At 33.6% G+C, this 19,866-nt stretch overlaps 1 protein-coding gene across 3 annotated transcripts in view; it reads right to left on the minus strand.

Moving 5' to 3' along the window:
• Positions 1 to 19,866, minus strand: part of mgmt (O-6-methylguanine-DNA methyltransferase) — an 86,639-nt gene that overhangs the window by 56,123 nt on the left and 10,650 nt on the right. For all 3 annotated transcript variants that reach the window (XM_088635074.1, XM_088635072.1, XM_088635071.1), the window contains exon 3: positions 17,269 to 17,408. In XM_088635074.1, coding sequence (XP_088491200.1) covers positions 17,269 to 17,408 — 140 coding nt within the window. The remainder of the gene's footprint in view (positions 1 to 17,268; positions 17,409 to 19,866) is intronic.

Raw genomic sequence — 19,866 nt, forward strand, 5'->3', positions numbered from 1 at the left:
AACGTACTTCTTCAGACTGTCAGCAATGATGCCAGCAATTGTTCTATTCCAAGATTATGCAAGTGAATCCCCAGCCAAAACTTAAAACTCGATGTCTACAAACCATCACAAGATATGCAATGCCTGCTTACAAAAAAGGCCATGAATTGATTCACTGATACGCAAGCACTGTATTGTGCTGTACATGATGTTCTGATGCATACAAAACAGGAAAACAATTGCACTAATAATCAAATACAGGTTCCTTTTTTCTTTTAGAAAGTAACACACATGTGCAGTTACTTGTCTTTAATGCTGAGTGTAACTTAACATGAATAGTGAGAGAAGATATATCAACAAATCTCGAGAGAAAATCAGTCCAGTAGTTCTGTGTAGAGTTTTACAGCACATAGTGAGCAAACATCTTCCAACTGGACCTAACTGCATTTCAGGCAACTCTACTTACCATTACCTCTCTCTGGTATTAAAAAATAGCAAGAAATGGTTAGCTGTATGATACTTTCTAGGATACTTTCTAGCACTCTATACTCTGAAAATTGAATTAGTAACAAGACCTTCCTTGAAAAAAATGTGTAAATACTACTAAAGAAAAAAAGTTCTGTATTTAATTAGATATTACTATATAATACATGTCAAATTATATAAAAACCCTTGCAAAAATAGACACAATACAAACAAAGTACTGCTTGAATCTCCAGTGTGATTTGCTGTTACCTAATGCTAACAGAGTGCCAGGACCCCTGTTTTCCCTAATCACGTAAACATGTTTGAAATCATTCTCAAACTGACACATTAAAACCATAGAAAACCTCACAGTTTCTCATCTAACGGAAAAAATGTTCCAGCCAACGAAGAATCATGCAAATGCTCTACGGTGTGGCAAATGTAGCATTTACAATGGAAAGCAATGATGACTAGTCATAATACATTTTAAAATATAGTACATCTGAACCTGCCTCAGGTTAGCTTGAGGGGATGGGGAATGGGAAAAAGAGTCCAGCATCTCTAACTCTAATGCCCTGAATAGAATTATGCCTTTCTGTTATTTACAAAGTCAGTCAGCTACAGGGAAGTCAGTACTGGGTAGGTAAAAGACAGTCAATAGAAGGGCATTTTTACTTACCTGCAGGGAAGCAACTGTCCTGTAACCTTGACTTTGATTTTAAATATATACTGTTTGCTTGTAAAAATACCCTTGACTTGCAAAACTCCATTGGTTCCTTTCACAATTACAACACGTACTGCAGAAATACACACATGCACACAAACACCCTCTTAGACACACAATGTGTAATGGATCTAGCACATTAGAGCTGTGAAGCTAAGTCTTACTTAGGTTATTTGGTATATGACCTTATCACACATCAAATATTATAATACTGATAGGACAAGAGCAGGTATTTTTAAGGTCAGTATCTGTTCTGCTGCCTTATAAATGCTTTACAGTAAGTGCAGTATTCTTCCTAGCATAATTTTGTTACTTAAGTAGCTATGAAACTTTACACTTTCGTTTCATTTCACCAAAATAGTGTGAATACACAGAACTAAAATTAAATCTTCATTCAAAATGATCATTTATAATATTTTTTGCCTGGAAAGTTATTTTTCTGCACGCATTTCACTGTATGACATTACAATGATAGTCAGACAGTTCATCATAAAATATATTTCCCCACACCTTTCAGCTTTAGCAATAAAAATACATATTAGAATATGATTACAAAACAATTTTAAATAATTTTCACAAAGTCTAAAAAGTTAGTATTTTGTCATTTTGGGAATAATTCATAATGTTAAGGGGATGCCTGGAAAGGAATTACACAGAACCAACAAAATACTGTATGGTCCATTTGGGAAATAGATGCACATACTGTAGAGTTGCCACTGTACTACACCTAACGCGGAAAGAAACTGTCTTAATTAAACGGCTTAAACTTTTTTTTACGCTTCAGCCATCAAATATTAAACATTGTTCTATTGGGAAATAACAATGGGTCAAGTGTTTTTCAGTCCCGCAGCTACTTTTAGAAATGAGCAAAAAGAAACTCATGTATAAATGAGGTACTAAACAGAAAAAAGCATTAACTCATTTGTACAATTGTCCTTTAAAAAGAACAACAGTGAGGGCTGCTTCTTGACTTTTCAACTGATGTGATAGCTGCAATTGTGGCTGGTCAAAGGTTCACTAGAGCCTGATTAATTGTTGGTCTGAAGGGATTTCTGTTGGTCACGGACCAATGAACCACTGGGAATTTCCATGTCTGTAATATACAACTGTGACAATGCTTGAACTCTGTTTTTTTATTACAGAAGGTGCTCAGTACAACATGTATTGCAATATAAGGTCCTTAAACCAAAATAAAAGTTTTTGTACATATCTGAATACACTCAGATGATGTTACACAATGTTTGGAAATGTATAAAGAATATATAGAAGAATTATAAATTTACAAATAAAAACATTAATATTTCTAACTACAAAAAAATATGACGAAGTACTAGCCTTTCCACTAAAGAATTCTGAATTTCACAAAAATATGCACAATATCAACCATAGTGAAAAATGTTCAATATAACTGAATTAGGCTACTTGGCTCCTCCTAATTACCTTAATATCCTTGTAAATGCATTGCTGAATGAACCTTTGACCCCATTTGAGTCAAACTATCATAGCAAGAATAAAACAAACAAAAAGGATGTTGGAGATCTTGCACATCATCTCCAATGGGAGATGGCGGAGCGGTGGCTCTGTGGCTAAGGATCTGCGCCTGTGACTGGAAGGTTGCCGGTTCAAATCCCGCGGCCGGCAGAGGAATCCTACTCCGTTGGGCCCCTGAGCAAGGCCCTTAACCCTAACTGCTCCAGGGGCGCCGTACAATGGCTGACCCTGCGCTCTGACCCCAAGCTTCTCTCCGTGTCTGTGTCTCCATGGAGAAAAAGCTGGGGTATGCGAAAAAAGACGAATTCCTAATGCAAGAAATTGTATAGGGCTAATAAAGAAACATTAACATTAATGATAGATTAACACATACAAGTTCTGTGGGAAATTACGATAAACATTAACAATCTTCTCAATATAGAAAGTTAGCATATCTAACTAAATGTTGCTCTATTTAAATCACAACTAGCTTATTCCAGAAGCCTTTAAGGTATAATGAAACTGTAATAAAGTATGATGAAGTACATATGTTAAACATTGTGTCCAAAAAATCAAAGCAATCAGAAGTTTATATAATTAAAAGTAACATTAAGACTACCTTCAATCAGAAGCATTTCTTTTGTTCATCATATACAGTATATATATATACACACAGATAATACAGTATAGCTTATAAATTAATTATTAACTCCTGGTGATAAAGTCCATTAATGATGGAAAATAAGAAGGCAGTGCATGAGCTATAAAACAAACTATTTACAAAGTCTGTAACATTGTTATGCAAGATATAACTGCTTCAAGTCACTCGGGTGCAATCAATTAAAATGCGCAGAGATGTGTTCCATGCAAGACTCAACTTAACAAGCTCATTTTTCCAAGTAAGGGTTTTGCTGTTGTTGTTAGAAAATAATTTAAGTATAGTTCTGCTGATTCATATTTGGAAAAGTAAAATGTGTGTAATGTACTTATAGTTAGTCTAGAATGATTGATACCAATATCACTTCATGATATTACCAAGAAATAAAAATACTCCAGCTCTAATACAGCATGTGACAAGAGCTCCTAAAACATTTCTATTTAGGACCTCACAAGCTAAATTGCTTTCGCTGGCCCCTTCCACCTCTCAGCATGGTTGACAGACAAATTGATCGAAACATTGGAAAATAATATGCTTGCAAAATTTCTCTGGGTGAGATTTCCGTCTTTTGAATTTTTCATACAAGAACAAAATGAAAGATTGCCTCCTTGATTTTCCCTCCATTATGTCTCCCCATCTTATGTACAACAGTAACGTACCATACTTCAAATTGTGGCAATACGTTGTAAACAAAATGTATAACATTTTTCACCAGACACCATAGCTTGGTTGCAGAGATCTTTGCCCTGCAGATTATGTTGTTCAACTATAATGAATTCATACATTTGAAGTTGCCTTCAGGGCTCTCATTAGACTTAGGGGTGTTTATTACAGGAAATATTGCTTGTATCAGTTAAGAGGCAAAAAGGCTGGATGATTTGATTAGAAATGTTGACAGTTGAGATATGTAAAGAATGTCATTCAAGTGCATTTTTCCATCTTTAATAACAACATTTATCATTTTTATGGGCACTTTATCACTTTACATATGACTAAAGCAATACAGTCAAAACTCAAAACTTTTTTTTTTTTCCTGACATTCACACAATGTACTTTTCTGTGCTTATGAATCATTGGCTTTTTTATTTTGAAAGCATACATGTATATGTATATGAGATGATGCTAAGTAAAGACTGACATGAGATTGTTTAATTGTGTATCCTATCCTTCAAGTTACCTTGGCAACAGCTTCAGGATTTTTTATATAAAAGCACACATTTCTTTAAAGAATAAACTGCCATTTTATTTCACAGTTGCATTGTTTTTGCAAAGTTGCATACAAAGTACTTAATAAATTACCTTTAGGCGAATGTTTTTATGACAGTAAAATCATCAGATTCTAAATACATTTTTGGGCTTCTCCACACTAAAGTTTTAGATTGCAATCTTCAATATATATCCTTTCTACAGATGACAAATATATGTTTACTGTCATTTATTTACTTACAGATAAATTTTACTCTTTTTACAAAGTCTTTAAGCATGTTGTGAATATAAGCAACTGTTCTATCAATTATTCTCACATATACAAGACACAAAATACACCACACAATTTATCAACAACTTAGTATTGATAAATGTTTATACATTTAAAGATAGGTCCACCGCTCAACTGTGAAACAATTTGTTCAACGCTGGCTTGGTAATGTTATGACAGTGTTTTGGGCATCCATACTTTCTGATCCTGAGGTTAATACACGATTGACAATATAGAAAATGGTGTAACTCTTGAAATGAGAAGAGATGGAAGTCGTATGGTTCTTTAAGTTTTAAATCTAAAACATTTCTGTTGAGTATTCACAAAGTCCAGCATGCACTGCAAGTATTCTTGGAGGATCTTCTCAACAATGTGTGCTAATACTTACTGTAGGTCACTTCTTATGCCCTAACATACATGTCTGTCTACAAGGAATATCCAGTCAACTCGCAACTTGGTTGCAGAATTCTCTGCTATACTCTTCAGAATCTGAAGTATTATCAGGGTCTCCCCATCTTTAAACTTCTGTACTTTTTAATACACAATTAATAAAACCATAAATATGTTTCAGTGCTTCATGAATCTTCATTCATGAGGATAAAAAAACAAACTCTATGCTCAATATACAAAAACACTTTCATGGGGAAGAGAGATAACAATTACACACAATTTTCTGATATGCTGATGACAGCTCAGCTAATGTTTCAAGTAGATGTACACAAACATTGAGTAAATACTTCCAAGACATTTCTTACAGGTCAATACATACCCGTTAGCCAAAATACTAACTCTCCTCAGTCCAATACTAACAGTAAAAGGCAATAATGGTGTGTGGGACTGAACTTCATGTCCTAGTGGTTCCAAATAGCATCTAATAGCTCCTCACTGGACATGGTATTCTCACTGAGGTCTTCGACATATTGAATTTGAACATAAAATCCATTAATTTAAATTTGATACTTTTAACTACACATCGTAATATTTGGTTTGCCTTTTAATTGCTTTCCTACATTAAAAACAATAAGTGCCAAAATGAATCAGAGTAAATGTGAAAGACTTATGTTTACAAATAAATGAACACCTACTGTAATCCTCCATTACAAAAAACACAGGAGTGAACTGATTTCTATATGTGCCTTGCAGAAATGGACAATATAACAATAAATGTGTCCTTTATTCAAGGTTTTGGATCTCTGGTCAATAGTCACATTGGCTCAAAGCAAATAATCAACCTAACACACAATGCTAGTTATGATATTTTTACTATAAAAAGTTCTAAAGTCCTATTAAGATCTTGGGATGTTCAAGCTCTGCTCAGGAAAACTAGAACAAAATGCAATGACCTTCATCTGACATGTCATTAACAATGTATGAAGATGAATTCAGATAAAAAGGTAACAAATACAGTTTGGTATTAATGCAAACAAATACAGATTATCAGTCAATAAATCCCATATTTGTGACATCATTGAGTTCATACTCACTAATACTTTTGAGTTTTTTTTGCAGATCCACGGATCACTAATATTGTAATATCTTGTCTAAAAAATATAAGGTTTGCCCGCACCACTACTTTGTTTCTTATATCTTCACATGTTACATTTTAGTGCCCCGCAGTGGGTAAAAAATTGCAAGACCTGTCTACACCTCTATGAACTGCCGGAAATGGCTAAATGGAGATAGATGGCTTTAAGTGTACCTGCACACTGCCCTAGAGGAAGTCACCACAAGAGACCACAGACTACAATATAAAATTATTGAGACCTACATGAAGTATAATACTGAAACAGACACTCTTTTTTCCTCAGTATTGCGTTTCAAATTGGAGGATGTATGCTGTACTTTGCAAGGCATGTGGTTATTAAATGTTAGACACATTTTTATGCTATTTTTTAAAGTAATGCCTAATGCAGCTTACAAGATTCTTTATTACGCATTTGCAGATATTAAAATATTCTGTACATTACTATCTTTTAATAATTAGTCAGAATTAAACATACTTCCTTCAAGCAACATTCTCATCACAATCTTAACAGTATTCATCCAGCTACTGTATACATCTTTTTGTAAAATGAAATAAAAGCAAACATGATTATTTTCTACAAAATGTAGTTCTAAGATCTTATGAAAAACACCATTTGCATGACATCTCATCATCTGTGTAATGAAACTCTGCAAAGCACATCATTTTAAATACTGCCAACAAAATGTTCACATCAGCTAATAATGAAAGGTTATATGTCAGATGACAATCCCTTGACACCGAACTTCATCATTCGAGTGTCACTCAGCTGATCAGGTCTCAGAAGAAATCTTTTTTATTACCTGGTTTGAATTTTTTTTTAAGAAAAGTTGTGTATACATCTTAAGATATATTTATTTAAAGAGAAAGAGTACAATATAGAATCCTCTTTTAAAAATACATTTTTAAGAACAACATTAAAACCTTTAAGTAGACAAGTAAATATTTAAATATTAAAAAAACACTGAATGTCGCATAATGTTTTTCTAATTGCTGGAAGTGCTGGTTTGACAAACCTCCACAATTTGGCTTATGTATCTGTGAATTGGTATTTCAATGACAGATGTTTGTTGCGGCAAAAACCTCTGTCAGAACAAAATTAGGTGATCTATCATTTTAAGATATGGTCTTCATATACTGTTTACTCGAAGATATCACTTGCCTCCAGCCAATTTTGACCAAGAACATTCTGTGATATAGAAGTGATTTGTATATCATCATTTTTGTGATAAATGCAGCTCTTGAACACAAAATAACCTGCTATAATACCACAGTATTACTGTTAAAATCTATATGTTTGTAAATCATCAAAAGTTTTTCTTCCTCTATTACTAACCTTCTTTGCTTGTGCTTTTTATCATACCTGACTCTAATATATTCTTGAAATGTAGCATTTAATTCTACAATGTGTCTCCTGCAAGTAAATAAAAGAGAATTTGAGAAACCAGAAAAACAGATTAGAAAATTTGAATATACATACATATGCACATATATACACTGAATAGAGTTTATCAAAACATAGCCTAGTTTATGAGATACATTCAGTCAATATTTCTTCTCTGACTCCTACAGTGATTTGAGCCCAATAAATTTAAATTATCTGGGTTACTAATATAAAAAGCAATATACGTGGGCTTTCAGCTGCTGTAATAAGTTTACCAAATGATAGACTTGTGATTATCAGGCAGAGGATAGTACCTGACAGCCCATATTATTCTTTAAATCTGCATTAAATTGTAGCCATAAATAAAATCAATCACTCAATAAATATGTTGGATATCTGCATAAAAAACAAATTTAAGGAAAACCTGATATTAAAAAATAACGCTCTAATGACAAGGCAGGGGAGTCATGTGTGATTTACAAAAGTAACAAATAATACAGCAAAAAATATACTCAAAGTTTATTTTATACAATGTCTGGAAAAACATGCAACATGCCTGTGTTATAGCTTGCTGTATTAAACTTGTAAGTAATCTGTTTTTTGCAGTCTGATGATATAGGCTTGATTAGATGCACAGAAAAAAGGCTATAATCTTGGATCACTCTACACCATTGTTCTTTAGCATCTGAATTACCATACGGCCTGTACCCATTGGGCTCCTAGGCTATGTGCTGAGAACTGTGACATATGCCTACTTATTCAGAATACAAAAGTTGATGGAAGAATGGGATGAATACTTACAGATTGGGGGAGGGAGAATACTTGCAGAATTAGGAAACAGCACTATGCCGGCACAATCTGTGAAACTCTTTCTTTCATTGATTATTTTGTAAAACCTTTATAGAATGGCATTCAACTATCATTCAACTAAGATTAGTATTATTTTATGGTTTATATTCTATTTATGATGTCAGCACTTTTTAAATCTAATTTTACCTACAAAAGCTTACACTGGATAACACATATCAACTGTGTTAAAAGTTTAAAACGCTTCCACAAAAAATAAAATCACAGCATTTACTTGAGTTCTAACTCAAAACCTACTTTTTATGATAGGTTTTATCCATGATGCATATTTTATGGTAATTCCTTCTTTAAAGTTTCATTAATTCCCATGTGACTTTCACTTAAGTGATTACACTTCAATTTGTCACAAGTACGCTACTTTGGTATAGCAGATCATCCATTAAAGTTAAAGAAACTTACAGTAGGCACATGCCACAGTAACAGATATTTTTACACACAGAATACATTTTAAATTAGTTTGGGATTAGAACTATATAGCATGTTTATTTATGTAAAAGGACAATTTTTAAAGAAAAAAATACATTAAAAGGAGCTTTATAGTTGCATTACAAAATAGCGTAATATGTGATTTTACAATTTTAAACAACATGAACCAGAATTTGGATTTCCTCCAAATTATAAGTTGTAGTGACTGCTTTTTCTAAAGTACTAACACAGCCCCACCCAATAAAATAGATGGGTAAGTAAGAATGGGAATAGGGGGCACAGAGGTGACAGGGTCATTCTTTGGGTTCACATGCAACTTACAGGATAAATATGATGACTTTCATAATATGGCATAAGTAGAATATCAATTGGTAGTTCCTTATGCCATTTAATGATGGCATGTGGCATATCATTTGGCCTACAGCAACAAATACCATCTGCAGAATTCATTGCAGGGGTTCAATTTGCATGCTAAACTGTTTCTTGAACATTTCATCTGGTATTTAATTTTTCAAGTAAGAACGGTATTATACAGTTCATTTCATTGTCTCTAACTCTTAGACAATGACTTTCTATATATGTATTATTGTGGGTAATGAAGCAGAGAACTTTAACAACAAAATAATTTACAAGTTTCCTATACAGTACTTTTTATTATTTTTTTACAAGAGAAGCTTTTAATCATAAGCAAACGTAATCATTTATGTTAAGCAACCCATACCCTAACTCAATGTAGCACAAACAGCCATTAGACAAAAAATAAGTCATTACAGTAAAAAACACATGGAATAACATTTACTGCAGACCTTGCAGTTTGTATCTACTCTGTATAGACCAAACCAGAGAGGGATTACAATGAATGATGGATTAATACTGGTAAAAATAATATTTTGACCAGTTAAAACAAATGATACTTCAACTTCAAAAGATTGGTGGAAGTGAAACAAACAACACAGTGGAACAGTAAAGTATAAAAAATAAAGTTTTTTGCATGCCTACAGTTACGCAGTGATAGCAATGTATAATTCTATCATTGTATTTTAGAATTTGTGCAGTAAGATTATGGCTACCCTGAAATTAGTATTGGTACAAGAAGAGTGTGAAACAGGACATACTGCATACAAAGAGATGCATTAATTAAGCTTGTCTCTATGTACCAGAAATTATTTGTTGTTCATTTAACTTGGGAATGGTCTATTTATTGGTATATATGTGCAGGCTGTATGCATATGTCTGTATGTTACTTACGTTGGAAGCAAACCAAAGAACACACAATTGGGCCATACAAAATAATGTTAAAAAACTATATTTTCCTAAAAACAAAAACAGGTACTGTAAAAAATGTAAAAAGGTACCTTTGTTAAAGGATGAAAAGTCACCAAGGTGGCATTTAACAAGGATGCAGTCTCTATTTGTGTACATTGCCCTCTATTTATTTGTATCTCTGATTCAAAGAGAAACAAAAACCTCATTCAACAGAAAGATTTGCTGATTGGATAATGTGTCCTGCTGAAAAAGAAAACATGTCATACAATAATCTTAAAAGCACTGCACAGAGCAAAGTCATCCATCCATCAATTTTCTAGCCACTTTATCCAATATAGGGTCAGAGGGGAACCGAAGCCTATCCCGGCAAGCAACAGGTGCAAGGCAGGCTACACCCTGGATGGGACACCAGTCGATTGCAGGATACACACCAACACAAACACACACACACTCACACCAGGGGAAATTTTCCCAGAAGATAATTAACTTACCAGTATGTCTTTGGACTGTGGGAGGAAACCAGAGAACCTACAGGAAACCCACACTAACATCGGAAAAATATACAAACTGCACTCAGATAGCATGCCAGGTATAGAATTGAACTCAGGGCCCCAGTGCTGCAAGGCAGCAATGCTAACCAGTACTCCACTGTGCCACCTCAAGAAAGTCATAGTTATCTTAAATAATAAAAGCCCACAAAACAGGACTTAAAGCACATCTTGTCAAATGTTCAGCACAATATCTGCCAAACTAGTCAGTTACAGCTTTAATGCAAGAGCAGTTTGAAGGTTCAAAATACAATAGTGCAACTGACAATGGTGGTCAATGGGTGATTAACTACAATGATACCACCAAGCATGGAGATAACTGGGGGAAAAAAAGATTTTGAAAAGGAGCATCTAGCGATATTTGTTACATTTTGCAAAAGCAAGGTGAGTGTAAAAATTATTGTAGCACCTTTTCAGCTACAAATCTGAAGCTAGTTTTGCTCAACTTTATTTCAATTAATGAAGCGGTTTTGGAAAGGTTCTTCATATACACAGGTTAGGCTGTCACCCGGGTTGGCGCAGTTCTTGTCACATACTAAATGGGTTATTTGTCCTCCGTATACCTGCTTTTGAAGTTTCTTGGATAGATAGTCTTCAAACAGGGTCAGTTTAAAGCTGAGCTAAAAAAATGGAAATTGTTAGCATTTTTGAAGGCTTCAAAAGGAAGTTCCTGCCCATGTACTTCAGCAACATGAGTGTGAATAAACCACAGGGAAACTACAAATATACCTACAAATTTGGAGTTCATTAACCAAACAGATTTTGAAGAACAGCAGTTAATGGTACAGAGCATGTTTGTCAGTTTGCACTGCCACTAGAATGAAACCTGCCATGTTTAGATTTAATTGGCCCAACAGTCCATGAACATGAGCAGTTTGTGTAAGATGCCACATTTCGCCAATCAGTTAATGACCCGGTGTGGGTAGGAAAATTATCACAGCAACTTGCGAGGTGCAAATCAAAAGCAGCTTTGGTTGTCTGTGCAATCTGCCAAATTCCAATTCAATCAGTGCAGCAGTTCCCCCAAGACAGGGGCAGTTTGAGCTATGAGAACAAATTGGCAGCCATGCGGCCATCTTGGTACACACAGGAACGACAATGTGTCAGATGTTAATGGTACACTCACTAGAATGATACTTACCATGTCTGAAATTAATTGGCCAAAACAGTTTTTAAACAGCAGGAGTTAATGTTACAGGCCGAAGAAAAAAAATGGCGATCACGTTGCCATCTTGGTTCACACAGGAGCCCCCTTTTCATGTCTACTCATCCTGTTTGTATTATTATTATACCTATAAAGTTTAAGGTCAATTCTGATTGACACCCTTATTTTATCACAAATTAAATGGCTTATGTGCCCCAGTTTATCTGCCTAGTATGCATCTGCTAGACTTCCCAATCTTTCAACAAAAGCAGTTTGAAAAGTTGGAAGAAATAAAATGCTTACAATCATTATGAGCTTTCACTCCTTAGAAGCCTAAAATCCTCACAATCACTAGAGACTTTCAGCACACTTAGAATTATAAAAATCCTTACACCCATTTATAAATTCATTTAATTAGCTATTCAGCTAATTTACAAAAGCAACAAAAGAATACATTTGGGAATTACAATTCCAGCAATGCAAGTTTCATTTTTAAAATTTTTATAATTAACAATTCTTGTGACTATGTTGCTAAACTCTTTAAGCAGATTGTTAAATTATTATACAAAACTGCAGGCTGAAAATGCCTTTTCTACTTCACACATCTCAGCAACCTTAAACATAGTAACCGACCCTTTATTTAAATTATGTGTGCAATTACACATACACTACAGATCACACAAGTATATTTGCAAATTCAAAAGGAAATCCTGATTAACACCGAATATTTTTGTTCTACTGTTTCATGTGACAGACTTGCACAATACAACTTTAAACACAATATCCTAAGGTTCGGTAGTATATATTGGTAAAAATCCTTGCATGACAATTTTGCAATGATTAATGTAGGCACCTTTTTCACATAATGTCAGCCACTGCCTTTTTAACAATTGACCTTTCATAGAATACTACTCATATTTCCACTTTTGTTCGGTTTCTTATTGGTAGAGTTCAAATTAATACTTAAGGGAATGATGGCTAAGTTGATGCATTGTAAATCTTAATTGTGTCAAGTACTTGCAGAATCCTCAGAAATGCTCTTGTGCTTGCCTCAAATATTAGCATTTTTAAGAAGTGTATGTGTTGTCATTTAGAAAGGAATTAGTATGAAAAAAACATCAAACAGATATATAGTATATTATTAAGAAGGTTGGTTTAATGTCAGTATCCTTGCCTTGTGTGCTCTTAAGAAGTGCAAATAAATTGGCATTGGATTGTTTTGGTTAATGGGATTGTAAAGTATAGCAATTACATGGATTTGTTCCCAATTAATATTTATCCCCCTAAGCGGAAAAAAAAAACCACACTAGATCTTCTTTAGGCAAAACTTAGTTAAAGTTGTAGAATAAGATCTATTGACGTTTTTTGTTCTACTCTAAAATAATTCAGTATATTTTTTTTAATAATTTGACTCATGAAGGGCTTTTAGATTTATTAATCATAAAGGAAAATTGACAATGTCATTGGTTCTCATTAGACAATAATCCATGAAGCAATAAATGGTCTTTCCTGGCTCTAATAACAACATACCTCCCTAGCTTAAGACTATCAAGCATTTTTCTCGTGGCTATTGAGAAAACATACAAAAAAACTCTTGAACATAACATATAAACAGCAAACAATAAGCTAACTAACCTAAGCAAATGTATGCGGTATGTAGAAAATTGTATTGTTTAATCCTTAAAGTGTCACTTTTTCCTCTTGTTATCCTAAAACTGTTGGATTTTAAAATGTATGAATAATTAAAAACATTCACATTCACATCTACACCTCAAGCTTTGTCAAAAACAGCTGATTTTGTTTTTATTTAATTGAAACCACACTAGGACAATTCACCTTTAGGGGTTTTGATCATCAAGTTCAATTACTAAAATATGTTGGCTCTTAAAGCTGACAAAGTGTAACAAGAAACAAGATATAATATAGGTTGACTATATCATTTCATAAGACTGGCAAGAAACCTTCCAAATAAAATATTTCCACTCATATTGAAGCAATTCAGATTGACATTCAAACATGGGTTATGACCATAATAAAATCCTTTTAAACAAAATGTTAGTTAAAATTACTGATATGTTTTTCAATAAAAGCAAGTCATTTCCATAAACTGTCTTTGTCTCTTTATCTTTAACCTGGATAGGAATGATGATTGACCATTTGTACTGTACCTGCTTGATAAATTTCTCATGCTCCTCATTTGGCCATAACTTAATGTTACCAATATTATTAATTTTTGCTTTAGGAAATAGTGGAAGCTTCCAAAATGAAAAAAAGTCCTTGACCAAAATAGCAAAGGATATTAAACTGAGAAATGATCTACTGATGCAAATCATTAAATCTATTTGCATTTGCTTACTGAACCTTAACACAGAAATTAAACTATGTTCAGTAAGAAAAAAAAAGGCTGGCTGTGCATGGTTAAAGGAGACATCTTGGAGGATCCAAGCTCTATATCATTAATTTTTTCACTTCCCCTCATTAACAAGTAAAATGTTTTTACTGCTTGAAAAATTTTAATAAATAGAAAAAGCAGGGCAGCTGACATACGTTTGCAATGTAATATACAAGGGTATTAATATGTTTACATAAATTAAAGAGACTACCATACATTTTAAAAAGGCACATTTCCTCTTTAGCGGGATTGGGTTATTTTGTAGTAATCTATTTTAAGAATTGTGAATACTTTTTCTATGTTTTTGTCCACCAAATGCTACATTCTGCTTTACAAATCTCTCAATTAGACAGATACAGTAAAATGAATTAGATAAGCATCCTTTTGTGTTGACTTTGTATGGAAATATTATATTTCTCAAAGATAAAAGTCAAATTCACATTCATTTTACATAACAGAAATGAGACACTAAATTGTTAATCATGATAATTTTGAACGGTTTTTGATATATTTTTAGTAATAGGTAATATCAACACTTCTATTAATTATGACTGCAATGAAATAGTCCATTTTTAAAAACAGAACTGTTTTCTCACTGCTTTTTCTTCTCACACTGGTGACGCCCGTCTGAAGATTGTAACTAGCAGTACAATGTCGAAATTTCTACTTAGTTCCTCCTATTTCACCAGTTCTTAAACATTTTTTTCAAATCAGTTTTAAATGTAGAGGTTAATTTCAAGATTAGCCTGAAATCCTATAGCTCTAAAAATAATGGCTAGCTTTAGATGTGAAACATTATCAGAGCTTTACAAAGAAGAAAAACTAAGAACTCCATAGGAATAGACTGATATACAGATCATGTTTTCACTTACAATTCACAAACTTTAAAAAACTATTATTTTCTTTGAAGAACATAACATTAAGTACTTATTATAATTGGAATTTAAACTTTGGAAATAACAAGGCTACAATTATTATCATATATCATGATCTTGGATAACCAGCCACCAAACACCTCAATATTTTAATTTTTGCTCAATCAGTATAAATGTTGTAACTTGCCAATACCCTGATGTAAACATATCCAGTTAATAAACTGTTACATTTCACCACTCTTCTGAATCTGCCCTCAAGCCATTGTCCATAAGGCTTACAAGGGCCAACATGGGAGTGGATAGTGATCTCAAATGATTAGTTTCTCAGCATCTCAACATGTTGTCAATTATAGAATGGGATTCCCTACATCACAAAAACTGACAGCACTGGGCATTCTTGTCAGATGTCTATAATCCAGCTACTAGGTGGCTTCAGGGTTGCTAAGGCATTGGAGAATTAGAGGCCATCAGAGACACTGTTATTTTTTTGCTGTAAAAAATAAACTACATTGACTTAACGGTGCTAGAATTACAATAAGCACTCTCAAGGACTGCACAATTCTGAAGCTGCATGCAAAATAATGATCAGGGTAAGGGTGCAATATCAAATGTGGCTGAACTGATTTAACAGCCTCTACCTGTTTGTTTTCTTAAACCCTGAAGTATCCCTTTCTGATTGTGCTGAAGATGGCTGACAGTCACACTTGACTGACATCAGTACTAATGTATGTGTCATCTGGTAAAACAAAGCCTGTGATTTCAAAGGAAAGCAACACTCTTTCCCTTTATTCATCTGGGTATTTAACCATTTCTGACTTGGACCACTGCTGTGAGGCATTCTTTAGTAAGCACACTGTTACTGTGCTAGGATATAATGCACACTACAAGACCCTATCTCAGAATCCTGCAGTTTAGTGGAGATTAAACCTTAAACTGTTCATGTACAGAATGTTTAAACAGTGTCTTGGACTCACAGAGGTTGTTCTGATAGAGACATCATTTTTAAAAAGATATTTTTATATTCCTTCAATTATCCTTAAAATATTCCATTAAAATGCTCGAACTTTATAATGCTATAATACAGGTCTATTTATCCACTGACGTACAGATTCTGATGGCACATCTTAATTTTCAACCAGTGTTGGGCCTTGAACCATGTCTCTTTGTCTCTAGATCATACTGATAACTTTCTAAAGTGTTTTCAAAATTCCTTTGTAAAGGTCAATTTTAAAAAATAATTCTTAGCCGAGCTTTAAATCATCTTCCATATAAACTTTAGATTGGCTCTAGCCTAGTTGAAAATGATGGTTGATGTGTCCACAAAACTGTGCATCTTACATTTTTCTAAAGTACAGTATCTTGCATTGCTATTACCTGCCCATGCACAGTTGTACTGTATGAATCATGTGCATCAATATGGTTGCGTTAACAGATTTTACAGTAAGCATATATGATATTATATCAGGCCTTATTTTATTTTAACCATATTTATTTACTTAAATCTATAATGACATTTTACTTGATCAAATTACAGTAGCAAAACCAGCCATCATAAAATGACTTTGCTTAGAATCTAGAGACACTCCCAAACTAAAATTTCCAATTAAGATTTCACTTAAATTAATACTGCAGATATTGATGTAATGGTCTAGGAGTTGATTTTCAATGCAACACTTAAAACTACAAAGGTGAAAATAGTTTTTTTTTACAGTTTGCAATTATCTTAGAAATATCATCAATCTGGGGAATGAAAGGAAGAATCTGAAAAAATGTTGAATCCATTTAAATTACCCAAAATGAAAGACTGTATTCAATCCACTTTTAGATGTTGAAATTAGGTTTGCGACACACACTGTGCATGCCATCAAATTTCTCATTTTGAGCTCAACTCTGTGTTAGAGAGTCTCATATTTGCACTGGTGGAACTTCCCTGAGCCATATTTCTTCAGGGATCTGCAAAAATGTTCACAGTTTGATGAGAAATGTTCCACTTCATCACATCTATAGATTCTTTTCTGCCTGTAAATTTCATACTTTTATTAATCAAATCATTGCCAAGCTTCTCGCCTACCTTTCAGCAGGTACAGCATCCTCTTGGAGTTGGATGTAGTGCACACCATTTCCACATCCAGCAGCTTGAATCTTTCCCAGGGGACTCAGCAATGTGACTCTAGTCAACTTGCACTGACTTGGGTTCTTCATTTGAGAGCTCTGGCCAAAAGACCGCAACACATTTAAGTGAGGAAAAGGAGTTCCACATTTAAGGTTGTTGGCTAATCTAAGACCCCTTAGCAAAAAATACATGTGCAAGATATAAAATCCAACAAATCAACATACAACATAGTTTTCTTTCAGCTTAAAAATGGAAACTTTTTTAACATTACTGATAGCTTTTCTTTTATGCTGCAGTGCTCAAACTAAGAACTTATAAATTACTAGGCTGACAGCATATGGATTGAATTATAATGCATTTATTTGATCATTAAAAACCTAGACATGTAATATCCCATTCTTCTTCCGAACAGTAATTTTCAAGCATGTGGTGCAATTGGACCTAACCTTAACTTCTATTGACTTTCTTATTTGACATATTTCAGGATACTTCTTTTACCCATCAGCATGTTCAAAAGATATTAATTATAACCTTCTAAAGCAAAATACTGGAAACTCTATCTATCTTCTTTTGGCTGATTTGGTCGATTTCTTTGTGACAAAGCAGTTATATGAATTGTGTCTACATTGGTTCCTAATGGAGCATGTGTACAGATAAGAGATTGTGAACATGGTGACTTTTCAGCTCCCCTTTAATTAAACACTAATGGAGATCAATCAAGAATGTGGCTGAAAAATCATTTTAGGCCCATAACTTAATGCAACAAGATTTTCTTTTAAGTTGGTTCACCAAGGGATAATCTTAATTGCATGTACTTTTGTACAAACAAAGGACAAAACAGGAAAAAAGCAAACAAATAATCAGTATTCATTTACAAGTATGATAGTTGTAGTGGTATCATATGCATGAAAATATTGCGTATGTCATTTATCACTAAAAACAGGTTTATTTTTGCTCAGATGATTGGAAAATGGTGTTACTTCATGGAAAAGTATGCAGCGGCACAAAAACAAAACAATATTAACTAGGCACATTTCTGTAATCTTAATATGCATTTCTGCAAGCTACAGTATTTTATGGAAATACGCAAATGAATTAACACAAATGACTTTGAATTCGTATAGCAAGTATACCGTAGCACAGGCCAAGAACTAAATTCAAACAATTCTCAGCTGATTTGTTCATGATTAAATAATTAATAAAAGCCAATCCCAAGTCTCATCTATAGCACTGTCTACAAGTGTCACTTGTAAGTTTGATGTATGGTGCTTGTACATGCAGTAAGGTATACACTTACATACATAAGGTTTGATTTCACACTTTAAGAAAGCATGAATCTGGGGTAGGGGCCTATAATAAAGACAACATTTGACAATGGAGTTAGATTTCTCCCTTGAAATAGAAAAATAGGTAATGGCAAAAAGAAGAAACTTCTATCAGTTTGACATCACATCAATATAAATAAAAGTTCACACAAAAACAGATTTGATTAATTAAAAAAATTGAAAGATAATGATTGCATTCAAGCAAACACTCTTTTTTCTTTAAACTTAAAGAGAAATGGTTTATGCCAATTCAACCAGTAAATTCTGCCAAGTTTTTATCACTTAAATGGAGAAAACAATGCCAAGTCAGTCCCGTTGTCTGGTGAATAATTCCCCTGATAACAACATTATTTTCAATACGTCATTTCTGCTAGATGCTCAGGATGTTTTTCTAGCATTAAATTTGCTCCATGGGGTGCAAATCCTGTGGGATTCTGTTTTTCAGTTCTTAACAACTGCAATAATGCACAGCTTCTTTGATGACCAAAATAGATGTTGGAAATAATCAATCCATACAGGTTTTGTTTTTAATTTTATTTCAAGAGATACCTTTACTGAAAAATAATCAATGTTAAGTAAAGAATAAACATCTTTCCCGGTTTATTTTACATTTCATTTCAAAAGGATTTCAATGTTTTATTGGGGAGAAGATTCTATGTCTTTTTAACATACACCATCATTTCTATCAAAATATTCTGCTTGATTTCTTCGTGGAAGTTAGGCAAAACATTAAGTATTATACATTCTACTTTTCAAGTCAGGACAAAATCAGTGTCCAATTATGCAATTACATTTTTTGCTTAATACAACAGACATTTCATCTTCAGTCATCAAATCCACTAGTTATAGAAAATATTCCTGTAATTATTCAAAATATAAAAGAAATGCTAGGCAGGGTTGTAGAAATTTGAATTTGGGTTATAAAAAAACTCCTGGGCAATTCTCACAATTCTTAAGGGCTGTTATGTGCTCAAAGTGCAAATTACTGCATCCCTGAACTGGCAATGATTTAATCAATGTCAGCTGTTTGACTGGAAGAGCCCCAGATAAGCAAGCCACTAATTTTCCCCAGCTTTGTTTTTATTGTAACCCATACAACATCCCCGGCATGGAGAGAAACCAGATCATGGGCTTCTCGAGAGCTCTCTAACACCACTTGTGTTCCATGAGCGATCTGTTTTTTAAATGCTTTCTGAAGTGAGACAATTAAATGGCAGTGTTGCAGAGCAGT

Source organism: Lepisosteus platostomus, chromosome 6 (assembly GCF_059453375.1).
Source record: "Lepisosteus platostomus isolate fLepPlt1 chromosome 6, fLepPlt1.hap1, whole genome shotgun sequence".
Lineage (NCBI taxonomy): Eukaryota > Metazoa > Chordata > Actinopteri > Semionotiformes > Lepisosteidae > Lepisosteus > Lepisosteus platostomus.